Source organism: Micropterus dolomieu, linkage group LG23 (genome assembly GCF_021292245.1).
Source record: "Micropterus dolomieu isolate WLL.071019.BEF.003 ecotype Adirondacks linkage group LG23, ASM2129224v1, whole genome shotgun sequence".
NCBI lineage: Eukaryota > Metazoa > Chordata > Actinopteri > Centrarchiformes > Centrarchidae > Micropterus > Micropterus dolomieu.
Genome location: NC_060172.1, coordinates 9928304 through 9945894, shown reverse-complemented (window position 1 = coordinate 9945894; position 17591 = coordinate 9928304). Strand labels below are relative to the sequence as shown.

The window sequence follows — 17591 nt, the reverse complement described above, 5'->3', positions numbered from 1 at the left end:
TGTGATCAATGGTGTCAAAAGCAGCGCTAAGGTCCAGGAGTACCAGGACTGAGCACATGCCATCATCAGCAGACATTAAAAGGTCATTGGTGACTTTAAGCAGGGCAGTCTCAGTGCTGTGGTACTTCCTGAAACCAGATTGAAACTTTTCAAATATTTTGTTATTTTCCAGTACAGTGAGCAGCTGTTTGGACACAATTTTTTCTAGAATCTTTGCAATAAAAGGCAGTTTTGAAATTGGTCTAAAGTTTTGTGGGAGGGAGGGATCTAAACCAGGTTTCTTTAAAAGTGGGTTCACACAAGCCGTTTTAAAATAATCAGGGACACAACCAGTAGATAGGGAGCTGTTGAAAACAGAGATCATATGGGGCCCAACAGAATCCATTACTTTCAGTAAAAACTTAGTAGGTGGGCTGGAGGACACTCTCATTTGTGATACTGTTTTGACAAGTCGATTGGATAAAACTGGTTAAAACTCTCTTGTTGCTGGTGAGGGACCTCTGAGTAAGAGGCCGCGGGGGTAATAGAGATTGACACCACCTTATTGGTAAAATAAGATAAAAACAATTCACAGTCATCATTACTTCCAGCTGAGGCACAAGGAGGGGTTGGGTTTACCAGCTGATCCACAGTCTTAAACAGAAACCTGGGATTGTGTTTATGTGTAGTAATGAGTTCAGAAAAATAGTGTGCTTGTGCATCCTTAACCATGTTATTGTAGTTAATTAATAAATCCTTCAGACTGAGGTAATGGACTTGGAGACTGGATTTTTTCCATCTGCGCTCTGCTTTCCTGCATTCCCTTTTTAGGCTACGAATGCTGTTTATCCAAGGTTGCTTACTAGCTTTAGACATAGGCCTAACCTTTAGAGGAGCAGTAATATTTAGTGACGACAAGCAGATATGATCGAAGTGATCGACCAGATTGTTGGTGTTGGAATCAGACAGGTGTTGGCTTTGGCTCTGAAAGGATGCGCAAAACTTTGAAACACTTTGTTCATTAAAGATGCGAGAACACACGGAGCTTGGTGAACTTGTTTAATTGTCAGGTTTGTTTGCACTCTGCGGCCGGTTGTTTATGAGGTAAAAGAAGGTAAAACAAGCATCACTCAGGAACACCACCTCACTTCGCAGGAAATATGGACACATGCTGTGGTGTACTTCCGGTTTTGCCAATAACAAACACAGGCCAACGTTATGTCTCAAATTTGGCCCAAAGTAGGCAAGACGGTGCGTTTCTGTGGTTCCCACAAGTACAACAGAATGATTTGCGTTCACTATAGTCAAAGTGTCCTTATATAGGCTAGTTTTGCCACTAGGCAGCCATCTTGGTAACACCGCCAAGCCAGTATTTCAGACTAACAAGATCAGACCCCTATCTAAATGAATGGGGGAGAGAGCCATAACTGCACTTTCAATGGTCACCAGGACATAAAAAACTGCATGTATGGAATCACCTGGAAAATCTGATCATAAAAAAAGGCTGAAAACGTTTGATGACTTTGACCCAAAATAAGGTTTAGGACATGTAGTGAATCTGATATGGTCACACACCTGCTTCTCTCTGCCACCACAACATTTGAAACTGTCGCAAACATTTCCCTGCTCGGCTGTTGAAAAGCAGATGATTGGCTTTCTTGCAGGAGGTTGGCGGATATGTGCATACAGCCGCTATCTTTGGCGTTACGGTTTCCCCATAGAATTCTATTCTATTTCTTAAATCATCTCTGCTATAGTGGATCACTTCACATTCATTTCAGGAGTCTCATTCTTCCAGTCAAACTTGACAAGCTGACAAGCGCAAACTAATTTGCACTTTATAGTTTGTAATCAGTTTCTGGATCAATAAAAATAAGGTGTGCAGAATTTAGGAGGCTACAATGAGTCAGATACACATTTAATTAATATTTAAGTAAATATCAATGCTGGGAAAATCATTAAATCCTCACATTTGAGAGGTAGGGTAAAGTTTGATGAATTATTGTCCAATCCATATATCCATTTGCAGATCCATTTTTTTGACCATATTGCTATACTGAGCTAAAAAGGAGCTATGGACTTAATAATATTCCCAGACACACAATGTAGGCCTGGCTTTTTGTTTGTCTCAGCTTTGTCAGTCAAATAGTGAATTGTGTTGACTAAAGCATTTAGAGTATTCACAGTTAAATCTGATTTTTTTTTCCCCCCCTGTTTTTTTGTTGTTGTAGATTTTCTACTTTTATAATGGGAAAGAATTCCCGGGACCAGACGAGTTCAAAGATAGGGTGCAGTTTATTGGAGACATAAACAAGAGGGACGTGTCGATACAGCTGAATCCAGCTCAGTTCAGCGACAATGGTACCTTCTTCTGCGACGTGAAGAACCCACCAGACGTGATGGGAACGCCGGCTCGAATAGAGCTCAGGGTCGTTCTGAAAGGTGAGCTCTCAGATTTCTTTTCATATTGAAATCCAATTTTTTTTTACTGTTTTCATTCAAAGATGAGCTCTTGTTAAGATTAAGGCAGGAATGCTTAAATATTGTGATTATGCAAGATGCTTTTTAAATGCACCAGCAGCCTTGGCCAGACATGTCTGTGTGTTTCACTGCAGACACGCATGCTTTTTGGCTGTGTGTGAAAAACCCTGTGTCGACCAGTCTGCTTTGTGGTGCTGAAGAGATGACTTCCATGTGGCTTTTTACTCCCAAGGCTTCTAGTAAAACTGTGATAGACACAGGGTGTTTTTTGCACCTCCTAGAATGAATTAAAACCTGAATTAAATAATTTATCTTATAATGCTGCTGCACTAGGCGTTAAACCGAACAGGATTACTTTTAAACCTTCTTTAAGTCTCAGTTGAGTCGTCTCTAAACATAGATCATCTCCGCCACATATGAAAGACTACAGTTAAAAAAACACTGGATCTCTGGTAATAACAGTTTTTTGTTCTGGGTTGGGACACTTAACCGCGCCATAGCGTCCAACAGGATGGTCAAAGGAGTTGTTTGCCTTGGTTATCTTGGTGTTGGAGGTATGCTGCTCACAGAAGGCAGTAGAATGGGTTGCTTTCTTACAACTCTTCATCTAAGCAGGCTGTTTGTTCTTGTAGTCTTCGTGTCTGTAATGTTTAAAACTGGTTCATTGCAAAAAACTGCTAATAGAAGCATTTATGTATGAATTGAATTGAATTTATTGAAGGAAAGCCCCTTGAAATGCAGCATCTCATTTTCAAGGGGTCCTAAAACACAAATACATAATGAACAAATACAAAACAGAACATTACATAACTACATATATTACACATATACAGATAACCAGACACCCACTCTCACCCACACCCAACACCCTCAGTTAATACAAGGAAAAATAACAAGTTAAACAATCCTATAACTTCAATTATCCCAATTGAAAATCAACTAACATTCAACCCAAAAACAAATGAAATTATTAATTACTCCGAGTGTAAGCCTTATGTATAACAAACCAAAATAGTTATACCCGATAGCATTAATAACATGAACATGCTGTTTTAGGAGACAGAGCTAAAGATGACAAGAAGTAGAGGAGGATGAACAATAAGCTTTATTGGCCTAAACATATGAGGATGTTGTTTCCGGTTTTAAGTTGTTCTCGTTACAAACAAAACAATTTACAGGAAAATAGAAACAGACATTCAGATCAAAACAAGCACAACAAAGCTGAAAAAAATAGATAAACAGAACTATTATATATGACCAACAACATACAATGCCTACAGAGAAATCAAGTGTTTTGTAAATTGTAAACAAATACAAATGGTGCAAAGGAATAGATACATGGAATGGGTAATGTAATACATTACTTTTAAATACAGGAAGTTGGTGGTTACATACTATACATGGATTCATCTGTATGCATTTTTACTTTTTACTCTACTACTTACTACTTTTTTAGCATGATAATCTGTCCCTGATTAAGCTTGCATGCTAACAACATCAGTAATTAGAGATAGGTCATCATAATCATGCTGACTAAAGAACTTTATTCGGCCTCAACTTTTCAGACAGGAAAGCAGGTGTCAGACAGTGTTTACAGTCTGGAGATTCGCTGTGTGACCCGAATAACTCTTGTTGGCCAATTAAATCGATCCTGAGAGCAGCTTAGATGCAGTTAGAAAAGAATAGACGCTGGCTGGTACAATATATACAGCCTGAATGGTTTATAGATACATACATGTTAAGCATGTATTGTATCTTATCTACATAAGCGTGTATTGTAAACTGTAAATATATAATTTGTAGGTAAATGGATGTTTCAGTGTTAGAGGGTTCTTGACACTATACGACTGATGTAACTGAGTGATGGCCTGGGGAAAGAAACTGTTCTCTGTAGCGGCAACAGCAGTGAATGCATTGCATCTCCTGTAGCTGCTCTACAATAATAGCATCCATCTTATTTGCCAATAGGAATCTTTTAATGTGAAATGAGAGTAGCAGGAAGAGATGGTTTTAAAGTACAAGCGTGCTGATGGTGAAAATTGAGTTAGTTTTTAACTGAAATACTTTCTGATGGGCTTGGAAACCCACAAAAATCGAGTTGGCGATGTGCAAATTAAATTTAAACTTGACACAGTAAAACATTTATTTTAAAAAATGTATTTACCCTCTCTGGTGGTGGTATTATAGTCGATGTAGTGTCTCTTTCTTTCCTCCAACCGTCAAACACATTGTACATAGAATTTGCATGGTTCTCAATAAATTTACACAAATAATACTAGCTACATGACCTTTGACTAAGACTAAACGTTTTATATTGTCTGGTTATGAAAGGTTAATCCATATCTTCCACATGGTGTAGCTTGCCCAGTAGATTTCTGGAGCCTTAAAGTTAAACATCTCAACTCCTCACTCAGTGTATTGTATTCTGTGAGACCTGGTGTACCCAACATATGGTATTGAAGCCGTACCAGCGGGGTAGAGCGCTCGTCCACTAACTGGAAGGTTGGTGGTTCGATCCCCAGCTCCCCTGGTCTGCATGTTGAACTGTCCTTGGGCAAGAAAACCAACCAAATTGCTCCTGGTGGCTGTTCCATCAGTGTGTGAATGTGTTCATGTCTGGCCGTGCCGTTCACAATACACATCTTGCCGTCTTGTGACGGGATTGTTGAAGTCGTTGTGGCGTTCACGCTACGTGACTGATAGTAGACAGGGGGTCACGCATGAACTGCGCCAGTGATGCGTCGGAGAGCTGTTTTGATGCGTCGTTGAGTAGTTCACACATAGCGACCGCCGATCGATCCCCGAACATTGTTAACTATACTACTGACTACAGCTGCTATAGTGCTAACCCAAAAATATTGTCCATGCCATATTTTAAAACCAATCTCTGTTGTTGTCTCCAGAATCTTTTCCGCAGAGCAACACCGCCGTTATAGTCGGAGCAGTTTGTGGTGCTTTATTTCTGCTCGTCCTCATCGCAGTAGCTGCCTGCATTGTCATGAGGGTGCTTCACAACCGCCATGATTATGAAGGGTAAGTGTGCCATCACACTTGTTTCTACATTTATTACAGGTCACTGATTGCTGACATGTACATCACTACAGTAATGCGACAAAAGATGCAGTAGTTTCCGAAAATAACAAATGGGATTCAAAAAGTAATTGGAAGTCCACAAGGATATTGACACTTTACTTTAACCACCCGATTTAGCAATTTATAAGCAATGTATAAACTTTTAATAAAAGGATTAAAACACACTATAATGTAGTTGTAAGCAGATAAAATTGTTTATTAATGCATATGTGTCGACAACTATAAATCCTCTTGTGGGCATCCATAGTAGAAGCTAGTGTATGAACAGATAGTGAATGACAGTATAGTAAAACTCACTATTAATATAAACTGTCTTCATTGTTGACAAATACTTTACATTAACAACTAATTATAGTGTGTTTATAAACAATTTCTTTAATGTATACACAAGCTTGTAAATGCTAAATAAGAGGGTTAAAATAAAGTTTTAATGCCAGTTTTTATTGTAGATTATTTTATTGTAATATTTGTTCCACTGATAAGATTGCATTAATTTCTAGACCTTGCCACATGGAGAACACCAAATGTTGTTGTATAAAAAACGTACAGGGAATACAATGGAACTGTATTTACAGCTACTGAACAGGTGTAACTGATTTATATTTAGTACTTTGATAATAAAAGTTAAACTTCTTGGTCATTACTGTCCGTATGTGTGACATTAATCCACAGAAGAAGCCATCTGGTTATTGGAAAATAACATTCACTACTACTACAACTAGTATAATAAGTGTTAGTGCATATAGTGTTCACTACTCACAATTAACAAGTGGATCTCATATAAGATCAAGTTTTTCTCAGGTGGATTTTACACCTAGTGTGACTGAGCTGATTTCCCCAAATCTTTGTTTTTTTATTTCCAGTAATATGTTACTCCTTCACAGATTTAATCATCAGACCGTAACACCTCGCTAACTCTTTCTGCATGGGTGCAGGGTTTACTTTCTTGTGGAGAAACAGCTATGTGTCTTGGGCTGTTTTGTTTCCTTTTTGTATGTTTGAGGTAGTTAGTCTCTGACCCTTCGTCTTGATGGGATAACCACATATTGACCCAGAAATATGAGAGATATTTAGCTGACGCTTTTATCCAAAGCGACTTATAATTGCTATTTATGTCAGAGGTTGCACACCTCTGGAGCAACTAGGGGTTAAGTGTCTTGCTCAGTGTCACATTGGCAGACATGTCACAGTGGGGGAGTTGAACCTGGGTCTCTTACACCAAAGGCATGCAACTTATCCACTGCGCCATCATTACCTAATTTGCATTAGGTTTAATCTAAAGTGAGAAATGAAAGCATGTGGCTCCTGTTTGGGAGCCTGTGAGCTGAAGTACCAGCAGTCTTTGGGGTTGCTTTTTGCACTGGTGCCAATCACTGTCCTCCAAGCCGATGTGACTAATAACTAATCTTACAGCAAAACTAACCTTAAAGGAGACCTATTTTACTGCCTTTCCAGTCCTATATTGTAGTTCTGTGACTCCGGTATGGCAGCTTTGCATGATTTAAAGTAAAAAAAAAATAAAATAAACAATTCTATCTTACACTAGCTCTTCATGTAGGGCTTTATTTCAGCCTCTGTCTGAAACAAGCTATAGATGCCCCTGTCTCTTTAAGCCCCCCACCCCCCTTCTCAAAGCCCACTGTCTTTTGATTGGTCAAGACCTGAGGCATGTGAAGCTTTGACCATGTTTAACATGAACATCCAACACTGTAGATAAGTCATAAAATATGGACAAGCGTAGTAGGTCTCCTTTAACATCATTGATTAACTTGTTAATGCATGCTGTCAAGTCATTGTTCATTGTCTTTTGTCACTAACCCTCAAACTTACCACTGTCTTCCTCATCTGTGTTCCTTTAATGCCAGCTTTTTGTTTTTTTTAATGAAAGATGTTTTTAAGAGAAAAAGACTGCCTGTGCATACTGTGTAGAGCTGCAAGTGATAAGTAGATTAATTAATTAATTAATTAATTTGTGAACTATTTTGATAATTAAGGGAAAAAATTCCATTTATTTCCGTTTCATTGACGGCACGCCATGGACACACCCATCAACAAAAACTCATAGATAGCACAACTTTTCATCGTCAGTGCCTTTAGAAGGCACAGCAGAAATTTGAAGTCGATCCGACTAAATCCCTAGGAGGAGTTCGTTAAAGTACGGAGTGTGTAAATTATCCAAAAATTTCCGTAAAATTCAAAATGGCCGACTTCCTGTTGGGTTTAGGGCATCGCACCAAGAGGCTTTTTGGTACGTCTGGACATGATACATGTTTCCCAAGCCCAAAGTGTCCAAAAGCCAAAGATAGTTGTTATATAATGTAAGACTTAGAGATATCCTAATCAGGTGTTTTGACCCTGATCTCGATCAGAATCCTTTTAATATTGGGTATCTGTACTGTCCTATACTTTTATTGACTTAAATTCTGATTAAATGTGACACACTTTATTTTTTTACAGCTATTTGGTCCAAATAATGATGGTACTGGTTTAAAAATATTAAGTAAAAATAAACTTGCGACTCCTGAAATTGACTTGAAGCGACAGAAAAAACATCTCACTCTGCTGGAAATACAGAAACACTGGTGTCAGTGTCAAGAGACAAGTTTTATTTTGATCCAGGGATGTCACGAGAACCGATACTTCACACATTTGGAGAGCTAATTAAGGCTGACATTTCAGTTTGATTACTGGAAAATCACCTAAGATGACTAAGCAGTTTGCAGCGCTAACTGAATGTCTGTCCAACGCGCCTGTTATTGTAGGCGGAGTTAGGGACCTCCTTAAAAGTGCATAACAATCCATTCAACAATCATCAATAACTTTTTGGTTTTTAAACATAAAAATCTCAAACCACTGCCAATACAGATAGTGACCACCCTTAAATTTCACACCTGTAAGATTGTAAAGAAAAGTTGAGAAAATAAAGTAATTAATTGAAATATTAAATATGCACAGTGCAAGATTGTAATGTCAATGACTTGCTCACTTATGAATATATTGAATTATAATCACTTCGCATCTGTCCTGGACATCCTCACATAACTTTCCCAAGTTTTTTAATGTTCAGATGTTTTATTAAAAGAGTGTATGTTGAGGTACATGGAATTTATTGTTGTGTTTTTCTTTTTTACGGTGGTATCGAATTTGGTATCGAGAATCATGGAATGTTTCGACTACTAAATTTCTGGTATCGTGACATCCCTACTTTGGTCATCAAGTCACTCACTGAAATAAGCGACAGCTGATATTATCTGACGCAGGCAACATTTGTTCTTACCATTGAAAGTGACGTTTAGCCCCATCTAAAAATGGGAGGCTGTTGTGTGACCAAATAATTTTCACAATGTTACTAACGTGCAGCAAAATGCGTGTTGTGTGCAGCTGGCTATTGTTGCTACACCAGCACGCTGAGGTGGACAAAACACAGTAAAGAAAGGATCAGCTTTATTTTAGCCGATACGGATCCATTAAAATGTGCCTGAATTGGTCACTCCCTCAAAACATGCGTGATGAGTGCAGGGCAGAGTGTGCACAGGCAGGTACGTCATCCAGTCATATCATTTGGCATGTTCCTGTGACAGCCACCGATACTAGAGAGCATTTGATTTATTGATTGCGGACAGGATGTAAAGATAAGATTTCAACAAATATCACAAAAAATGCTTACCTACATTAGCTTAGAATAATGTTTCCAGCACATAAAACATAAACACAAAATCTAGTTTTACGTGAACATTTAAGTCTAGTAGTCTAGTACAAAAAATTAAACAACCCAAATTAGGAAAAAAAATTTAGTTTTCCTTTAAGTCAGGCCTATTTGACCACAGGAATTTGTTGTCATTCAGAAACTGTTTACATTGTGTATCATAAAGCCATTAATCAAAAAAGTACATGGAAGCTGCATCAGCACTCGTCTGATGTCACTTTAAATCTCATCCAGCTGCCGTTCATTTGTTGCCATTCAATGCCTCATTTGCCGTTATTTTTTCTCTCATTGTTTTTGATTTTGTCTTGTGTCCCATTGCTTGTTGTTTGTCATGCGCATCAATGGTTGCTAAACACCATGGCAAATCGTAACCCCTAAAATAGATGTACGTCCTTGGAAAGTGTGAGTTCTCAGGCTCCAAAGCCACGAAAGAAGGTGGAGTCCAGCCTGGAGGGCTCCAGGTCTACGAGTCCCTCAGGTCCACTACAGGTAGGATGGGAAGAAAAATCCACTGGCTGCCACCATTTCACTGTGAAAATGTTGCATTTATGTTGTTTATCCAAAATGGACTGAAGTATAAGTATTTGGTTCAGATCATTCATAAATACTTTAAAATATTAATTTATATCGCACTTGTCAAAGCAAAAGTAGAATTTAATATTATATGATTTATCAAAATAACAAAACAACACAGCTGGAATACAATGATGCAAGTAAATAAAGAGCATGACTTGCAAGAAATTTTTGACAGTTTAAGAAATGCTTATTTGAGTTCTTGCAGAGAGTTAGATGAGAAGATTGATACCACTTGTATAATACCACTGTCACTTCATAAATATGAAGCAAGGGCCCGGGAGGCGCTTAGCTTAGCATAAATATTAGAAGTAGGGGAAACGGCTGTCCTGGCTTTGTCCAAATGTAACAAAAGCAGCCTACCAGCACCTCTAAAGTTTACTAATTATCATGTTGTATCTCACTTGATTGTCTTTCTGGTATTGCCTAAATATTTATGACTGTAGTAGGAGTGTGAAGAAAAATCATGGCACAGTCATTTGTGATACAAAAACATGAATACACATTATGGAGCAGAAAAAACAATCACAGTATAAAGTTAGAGTTAATATTAATGTGGCACACAAGCACACTGTTTTCCAGGAAGTTTCAGGTTTCCAGGAAGTTCAAGGGCCTGTTTCATGGGATCTTTAAATTCTGTGTTTATTTTGCCCTTTTTTCCATCTGTGGAAAAAAACAATGAAACAGTCACAATCAGTAGCTGTGTGTGTGACAACCCAGAAATACTGCTTTCCAAACTCAATAGTTCAGCAGGTAAATATGCCCTTTTGGTTTCTGGCGATGAGTTAGAAGAGAAGATTGATACCACTCCTGTATCTGTACACTAATAATGAAGTTATAGCCTGCAGCTGCTTAGCTTAGCACAAAAACTGTGAACAGGGCGAAACGGCTTGCGTGCCACCTCTAAATTTCATTAACATATTATTTCATTAGTTTAATCTGTATAACATCAAAAGTGCAACAATGTAGGTTGTGTGCTAGACTAGATTTTTTATCGCCCAGTAAATTTCTGGCGATTTTTGCCTGGCAACAGCTTAGAGCCAAGAAATTTCCTCTACATTTGTGAACAATAAAGTCTACTTTCTCTATTCATCATTCATCTATTCATAATTTGATATGGTCACAGTTTATTTTCAGTTAAACTTTATTAAAAGGCTTGCAAGAGCATCAAACTGTGAGCTCCGTGTGATGAATCAGAGCCATCGGGGGACTGTTTGTTTTTGTTTACGTTGGTTACGTTTTTTGTAGGTGTAGTGTTGGTCAAAGATTAAAAACCATAACAAAAAAAGCCCATCAGTGTGTACGTGTGTAATGTGTAGAAATTTAACAAATCTGCTGCCCAGAAGTTCTACTGGAAAAATACCAAAACACTTACTATATTATGGGCTCTTGACAAACAATTTATCCACAAACCTTTAACCACCTGAGTTTAAAATTATGTAGTAGTGAAAAAACGAAGGTTCTCTGCATATATAAAGGTTCCTTTGCTTCTTGCTCTGATGTATCAGGGTATGTTTGTGTTATTTACTGACTGTTTTTCTGCCTTTTCTTGTTATGTTTCAGGGCCCGGTGATATACGCCCAGTTGGATCACTCGGGCAGCAAAAACTCATTCCATAAGATGGAGCCAGTGGTCTACGCTGACATTCGGAAAAACTGAAGAGGAACTGGGGACCAAAAAAATTAAATGAAACACAGTAAAGTATCAGCTGCTCTTGGGTAGGGTGGGAGTATTTCAACAGGGACATAAATTGGTGCAGTTTCTTTCTTTTTTCTTCATCTTTTGTCCTCTGAAAGCATGATGCTGATAAAGTGACGACTCCGTGTGCTTTAAGCAAAGAAACCCTCTAAGTGGACACATTAAACTACATTACACACCATCACATCAGCCTTGAAATTCATCAACATAAAAGTCACGTTGCCTTCGTAGATATCATTCCACGTGTACATTTTTTTTTTTTTTTTTTATTTTAATTATCATAGCTTTGTGCCTACATTAGGTTCTGCAGGCTGTTGCACCAGCTGAACACGGTAACTTCGAATTAACTCTTAACTGCTACAATCGTAACCTTCCTTTCACACCAAACCCGCCAGTTAGTTAAAATATAAATATCTTAGGTTGTGATGATGCAACTGAACTTAGTCAACACTAATCAAAACATTGTTGTAGAAATAAACGTTACTAACTAGGGATGGCTTGAGAGAGATTTACAAAAACTATGTGTCCTATCACGTGAAGTACTTATTGTATTACAAGACATGTTCGTCCAACTACTTATCGATTACTGCTTATGTACGTTTTTACAGAAGTAAAGGTGGCTGTACATCAAGCAAGTATGGTCATAAACTACACTAGTAACAAACAACACTATATAACACAATAGTTGTGGCCATTGGCAATTCTCATCTCCTGTGAATGCAGCATAAAATATCTCTTGAGTCCTTGTGTAATTCAAGTGATGCTAGCTGCACAATGCAGAGTGTGTAAATCCGTATCAACATAAATATAAAGGGATGTATTCTGTCACAATGTGCTAAAAATCTCTCTTTCTAACTGTTTTACTAAAGCTGTATGATTTATTAATCTTGTTTGTTGTATTAAGTCACCTTTTAGTGTTTTAATTGGCCTTCTGGCGCAGCAGAAAATGTACAACTTCTACTCTCACACTCCTTCAATCATCCGTTGATGACTTGGGTACACACACTAAACGTAAACATGATGGGTTTTGTCTATTTTTTTTTTCAATAATGTTGATTTTAAAAAAGGGAAAGTGTTATTTTGTGCAATTCTACATTTGAAAGGAAGGAAAGCAAAATGAATATAGACAAGAAAATTGCTGGGAAGAAATCTGTTTTGTAGCAAAATTTACTTACAGTCATCCACAACATGTTAAATACTACTCACAGTAATGTTGAAACCAGCTCACTACCGTATACAACATAGCAAAGCAAAATATCAGACATGCCAGAAATCCAGCCAATCGTCCGACGGCATTTAAACAGGTGTTGTGACCTCTCAAACTGAACTGAGCCTCTTTGTGAACTGAAGTGAGTCAGTGTTGATTGGGGCTAAATAATACAAATGAAAATGACAAAAATCTGTGAGGTGTGGAGTTACAAAGACGTGAGATCACCACACCTCTGTAACCCAATCCTCATCTCTGCTTGAGGCCAGCAGCTTTAGGCTACACTAGCTAGCCGCTATCACCTGAACCTCAAACCGAACGGTTGTTGGCCGAATTGTGTTTGTGGGTAATGTAGGTGCCAGGTTTCGACGAGGAAGATTTAATATTTTATGTTGTGCAGCAGTATTACTCTTAATCTGTTCAAGTTATTTCTTAGCTCTTTGTTGTAACTAATTTTTATGGTTCTAGAAAAAGTAACGTTCCAACATGGCTACGAATTCACACTTAGCTGGTGCAACAGGCTGCAGAAGTTCATCTCCCCCGGTGGGCAGTTCCATAGTGATCTTGTTTTGTAGGGGCTTATAATGTAGAGTTAGATTTTACATTGCCTTCAGTAACTTTGCATGCAGTCATAATGACATCTAACTAAATCTGGTACTCTTCAGCTAGTTATAAAAACAGAAGAAGGTGTCTGACATTGTATTACTGTGAATGCTTCAGTTTTCTGTAGAGCATGTTGTTGTGGTACCTTTTTTAAATCAACTGCCTCCCGTTTGATTTTCACCTCAGTGGAACAATGTCTTTAACCAGTTTTTGTTTCCTTACTACTGTATTTAGTTTTTAATTTAGGTTACTCTGTCTTGTTTTCTTTTTTTTTTTCTTTTTTTTAAAGTGCATATGATCGCACGGGCAGTGTAACCCAGGGTGTCTTCTACATCACACTTCCAGAGGTTGTTTTCTGATTTTATATGTGTGATTCAAAAGAATAAAAAACGTTTGCTGCTTGTGGTAATTAGCTGGGCAGTTAAATAAGCGGGTTAAAACAGAATGTTACACTGAGGTGAAATATCTCCTATGAAAACTGGGGGCTGTCAAATGCTAAATACACTGTTTGCATGCAATTTACTAACATAAGAATCATAATTATGAAAATATCCATCCTTTTTTTCATCTTATCTATCGTGTAAAAATTTTTTTTTTACAAACTAATGGGCCAAATATATTAGATAAGTTGTTTTCAGATGCTTTTAAGCTTTAAAATGCATTCCAAATTTGTATGTTTTTCTTGTGTCTTGAAGCATTTGAAACTCAAATTTCTGTTTCACTTTTGTTTTGTTAACGGTTCGGTGACCTACGAGAATGATATTTTTGTTGCAACCAGTCTAAACGCCTTCAGCTTCAGCTTGTGATTCCGAATGCAGTAAATTTCCATGTTGACCAGTACTTGTATATACTTCTTGCTCATGTAAGATATAGTGCTGTTTACTGTAACTCATTCCAGTGTGGTATGGCAGTGGGTGTCTTTCCAGAGAAGGAAAGTAGTTTGCTGTAGAGGTCTAGAAAGTTGGTGGCATGCTTAGTGTTTTCTCTCTTTAGTCTTACTTATTTGTCACCGCACAACCAAGCGTACAGTATACAGTGCCTGCAGGAAGTGTTGAGCCTGTTGATTCAAAATGGCTTGAATTAAACATTTTTTAGTCAAAAGTGTGCACAAAAAAAAACTCTAATTAATGTGACGTTTCTTGAGGTTTAAGGCCCTGTTTATTTCAATGCCACATTCATATTAAACCCAAAAGAGCCATTGTTTTAATGAGAGAGAGATCACATGATATAATTGTTAAACCTGGAATCCAAAACTTGTTTAGGCCACTGAGGGGCAGCAGAAACAAGTTAAGAACGCAACATCAACATCGTCACAAGTGCAAACAAGTTGAAATGTTGAACCTGTTAGCAAACATTTGCTTATTTACACACCCAGCAGTTAGGGAGCAACATTATCATTAATTTGGTGTCATGTTTCTGTCCACCGGATGAATGTACGTCAAATATTCTTTACGCTGAGTTTTTCGTGTCAACCAACACCTGAGGGAAATTTCTGGCTTTTTAGCTGCTCGGTGCTCCTCGATGTTCACCAACTAGTCTTAAACTGTCAGTCTGCTGTTTTGTACTGAGAAGTTTGTGTACAGTGGGTTTTTATCAGAGCCTTTTCTCTGAAAACAGCACTATGAGAGTGAACCCAAACAGTTAAGTTCAGGCTGGACAGCTGAACAGTGAGCTGAAACTCACTACAAGTGACCCCTTTCACATTATTTTCAGTATCATTTCATACATTTTTATTATAAAAAATATAATTTATTACCGTTTTGAACACATCCAAGATGGAAAAGATTATGTTTACAAGTTAATTTAGCATAAACTATTATTAGCAAGTATTGCTTCCTTGTCCTGAGTAGGGTTGATTGTATCATTGTGAATGTTTCAGCCTTATTACGAGTTATTTATCACAGCATGTACCTTACATGACTAAAGGTCTGTAGCCATGATAGCGGTTACGCTCATCAAAACCCTGACAAATAAAACGATCAACACAGAACAATGGACAGAACATGCTTCAGAAATCACAATCCCAATAGATGAGAAAAATTTTATCTTATAAAGTTCTAATGTTAGCATTTAGCCCTATTGGCCCACAGTTAGCATGTTAACATATGTGAGTTACATTTACAACATTTATTATATTAGCATGCTAACAATGAAAAAAAATATTTAGCCTAGTAGTTTGCCAACATGCTAACATTAGTATGTTCACTTATTAAAGAGTAATTTGATACCAGGATAAAAAGCAATGTGTTGTGGGGTGTGGTCACAAGGTACTGACACATCACTGCTGCAAGGTGAGAAGCTAAACCAATGGAGGACAGCAAACAAGCTTTTAAGCTGACATAGTAGTATGCTAACATTGCATATCTTACCATAATATGCTAGTATTTAGTATGTTAGCAAATATCTCAAAATATACAAAAAAAATACAAGCTTGCTTAAATTCAGGCATTCGTTTTAGAGGAAATTTAGCCTGAAGTCAGGAACCACCAAGTGATCAGGATACATACCCTCGTCCTTTGGAGACTTTGAATGTTTGTACCAAATATCAGGGCAGTTAATCCAGAATGTGAACTGACACGAGTGCACAATATCAACACAGTTTTCTCCTGTTATTTTCAATTGTACACTTCTGACTAAAAATTGTAATACATTTCTTCTCTATAGTTATTTCAGTTGTTTTTCTTACTTTAAAGCTTAACTTTTGTATTTTTCAACCTGGACTATTTTCCCCATATTTTTGTGTCTAGGTGACTAATTGGGCCCACATTTTTAGAAATTGGTCCAGTACTGAGTGTGCTGCGGTGAAACTAGGCTGCAACGTAATCTTTGCGGGAAATTGCGCCCCATTAAAGTATGTTCATTCATTCAAGTGCTTGTTTTCGCAACTGACATGCTGAGATTGTTATTAAAAGTATCCCACAACATTATGGAAAGGATTCCTACAGAGATGGACCTTTTTATAAAAAAAAGTAAGATAATTTGTTGCTTAACCAGAAACAGTCGCCATATCATTCTTATCAAAGCCACCAGACTCCCATGACAAATCTACAGCTGCCTCGATCAATTAGTTTGCGTTATTGTCTGACTTTGGTGTTTTTAATCCTTTAAAACACCAAATTCACACAACCACATAAACAAACTAACCAACTGAGGCAGCGGTAGATCAGCAACTCTCGTGTTCTGCAATGTAAAATTACTGTTTTTATCAGTGGAGGCTGGTGGCTTTGACAAGAATGATATAGTGACTGTTACTGTTTAAACAAAAAGGACCTTACTCTTTGAATTATAAGGTGTAGGTAGAAAAATACAGAAGTTACCCTTTAACTTATTTCAAACAGTCTGTGCATGGGGCTAAATACTTATTTACTTTGAACATATTTTAGTTAATGACTACCGTCTGACTGAAGAAAATCTTAATTCGGTCCATTTTGACTTGACTGTGGCTGCTACAACACACACTGCAGGCGCTGTTGTCTTCCAGATTTGTTTTATCTTTCATGTTCAAGTCTTTTCTGGTTTTTTTTGTTTTGTTTTTTTTTACTAGTTAGCATGTATTTTGATGTATTCACCAAATCAAAAAGAAAACAACCTCTATGATACCGACCAACCTTTACTGCTGGTCGCTTTGCTCCTGATTGTGACTTGTTGCAGTGTTTAGTGCTGTTGTAGAAATTGTGATGTAAACTATAAATTATGAAAGATTTCCAGTTTGACCAAGTTCACACGCAATGTTGGGTGTGTTGGTGTTGAGTGAATGCCGCTTGCAATGTTCCCTCCACTCAAGACGAGTCTTAAAGTGCGTGTTTAGTGTGTTTTCGATGGTAAATAGTTGTGTGTTATTTGAGAATTGTTTGGTATGTTCTGTTGTAAAATCTGCACTATGTCTTGCATATCAAAGACAACAAATTCCCTGTGATTTTTGTTTTTGGTTCATCTCGGAATGACCTTGGCCTCTGTTTAACTCTTTAAAACTGGAATGTTGTACATTTAGTGCCTTTTTACATTTCATCAGCTAACTTGAACATCTGCTCCAAATAGAAAAGATAAGATTCATTTATTTTCCTTTTTATTGTATGTATTTTTTTATACACATAATATCGCCTCTGTATCCACTGTTCAAATTTTATATAAAACTTATTCCCGGCCAATTATATGTGTGTTTTGTTCTGACTGTTTTATTCTCACCAAACTTTCATGATGATTTGATTCAGTTTTACTCTGAATAAGATGAATGCACAAATATCAAGCTAT

At 37.4% G+C, this 17591-nt stretch overlaps 1 protein-coding gene across 2 annotated transcripts in view; it reads left to right on the top strand.

Moving 5' to 3' along the window:
- The window catches only part of mpzl1l (myelin protein zero-like 1 like), a 26585-nt gene extending 9094 nt beyond the window's left edge, over nt 1-17491 (top strand). For both annotated transcript variants that reach the window (XM_046039959.1, XM_046039958.1), the window contains exons 3-6: nt 2211-2421; nt 5364-5493; nt 9643-9748; nt 11396-17491. In XM_046039959.1, the coding sequence (XP_045895915.1) occupies nt 2211-2421; nt 5364-5493; nt 9643-9748; nt 11396-11491 (543 nt within the window). In that variant the 3' untranslated portion in view covers nt 11492-17491. The remainder of the gene's footprint in view (nt 1-2210; nt 2422-5363; nt 5494-9642; nt 9749-11395) is intronic.
- Nucleotides 17492-17591: the final 100 nt, after the last annotated feature.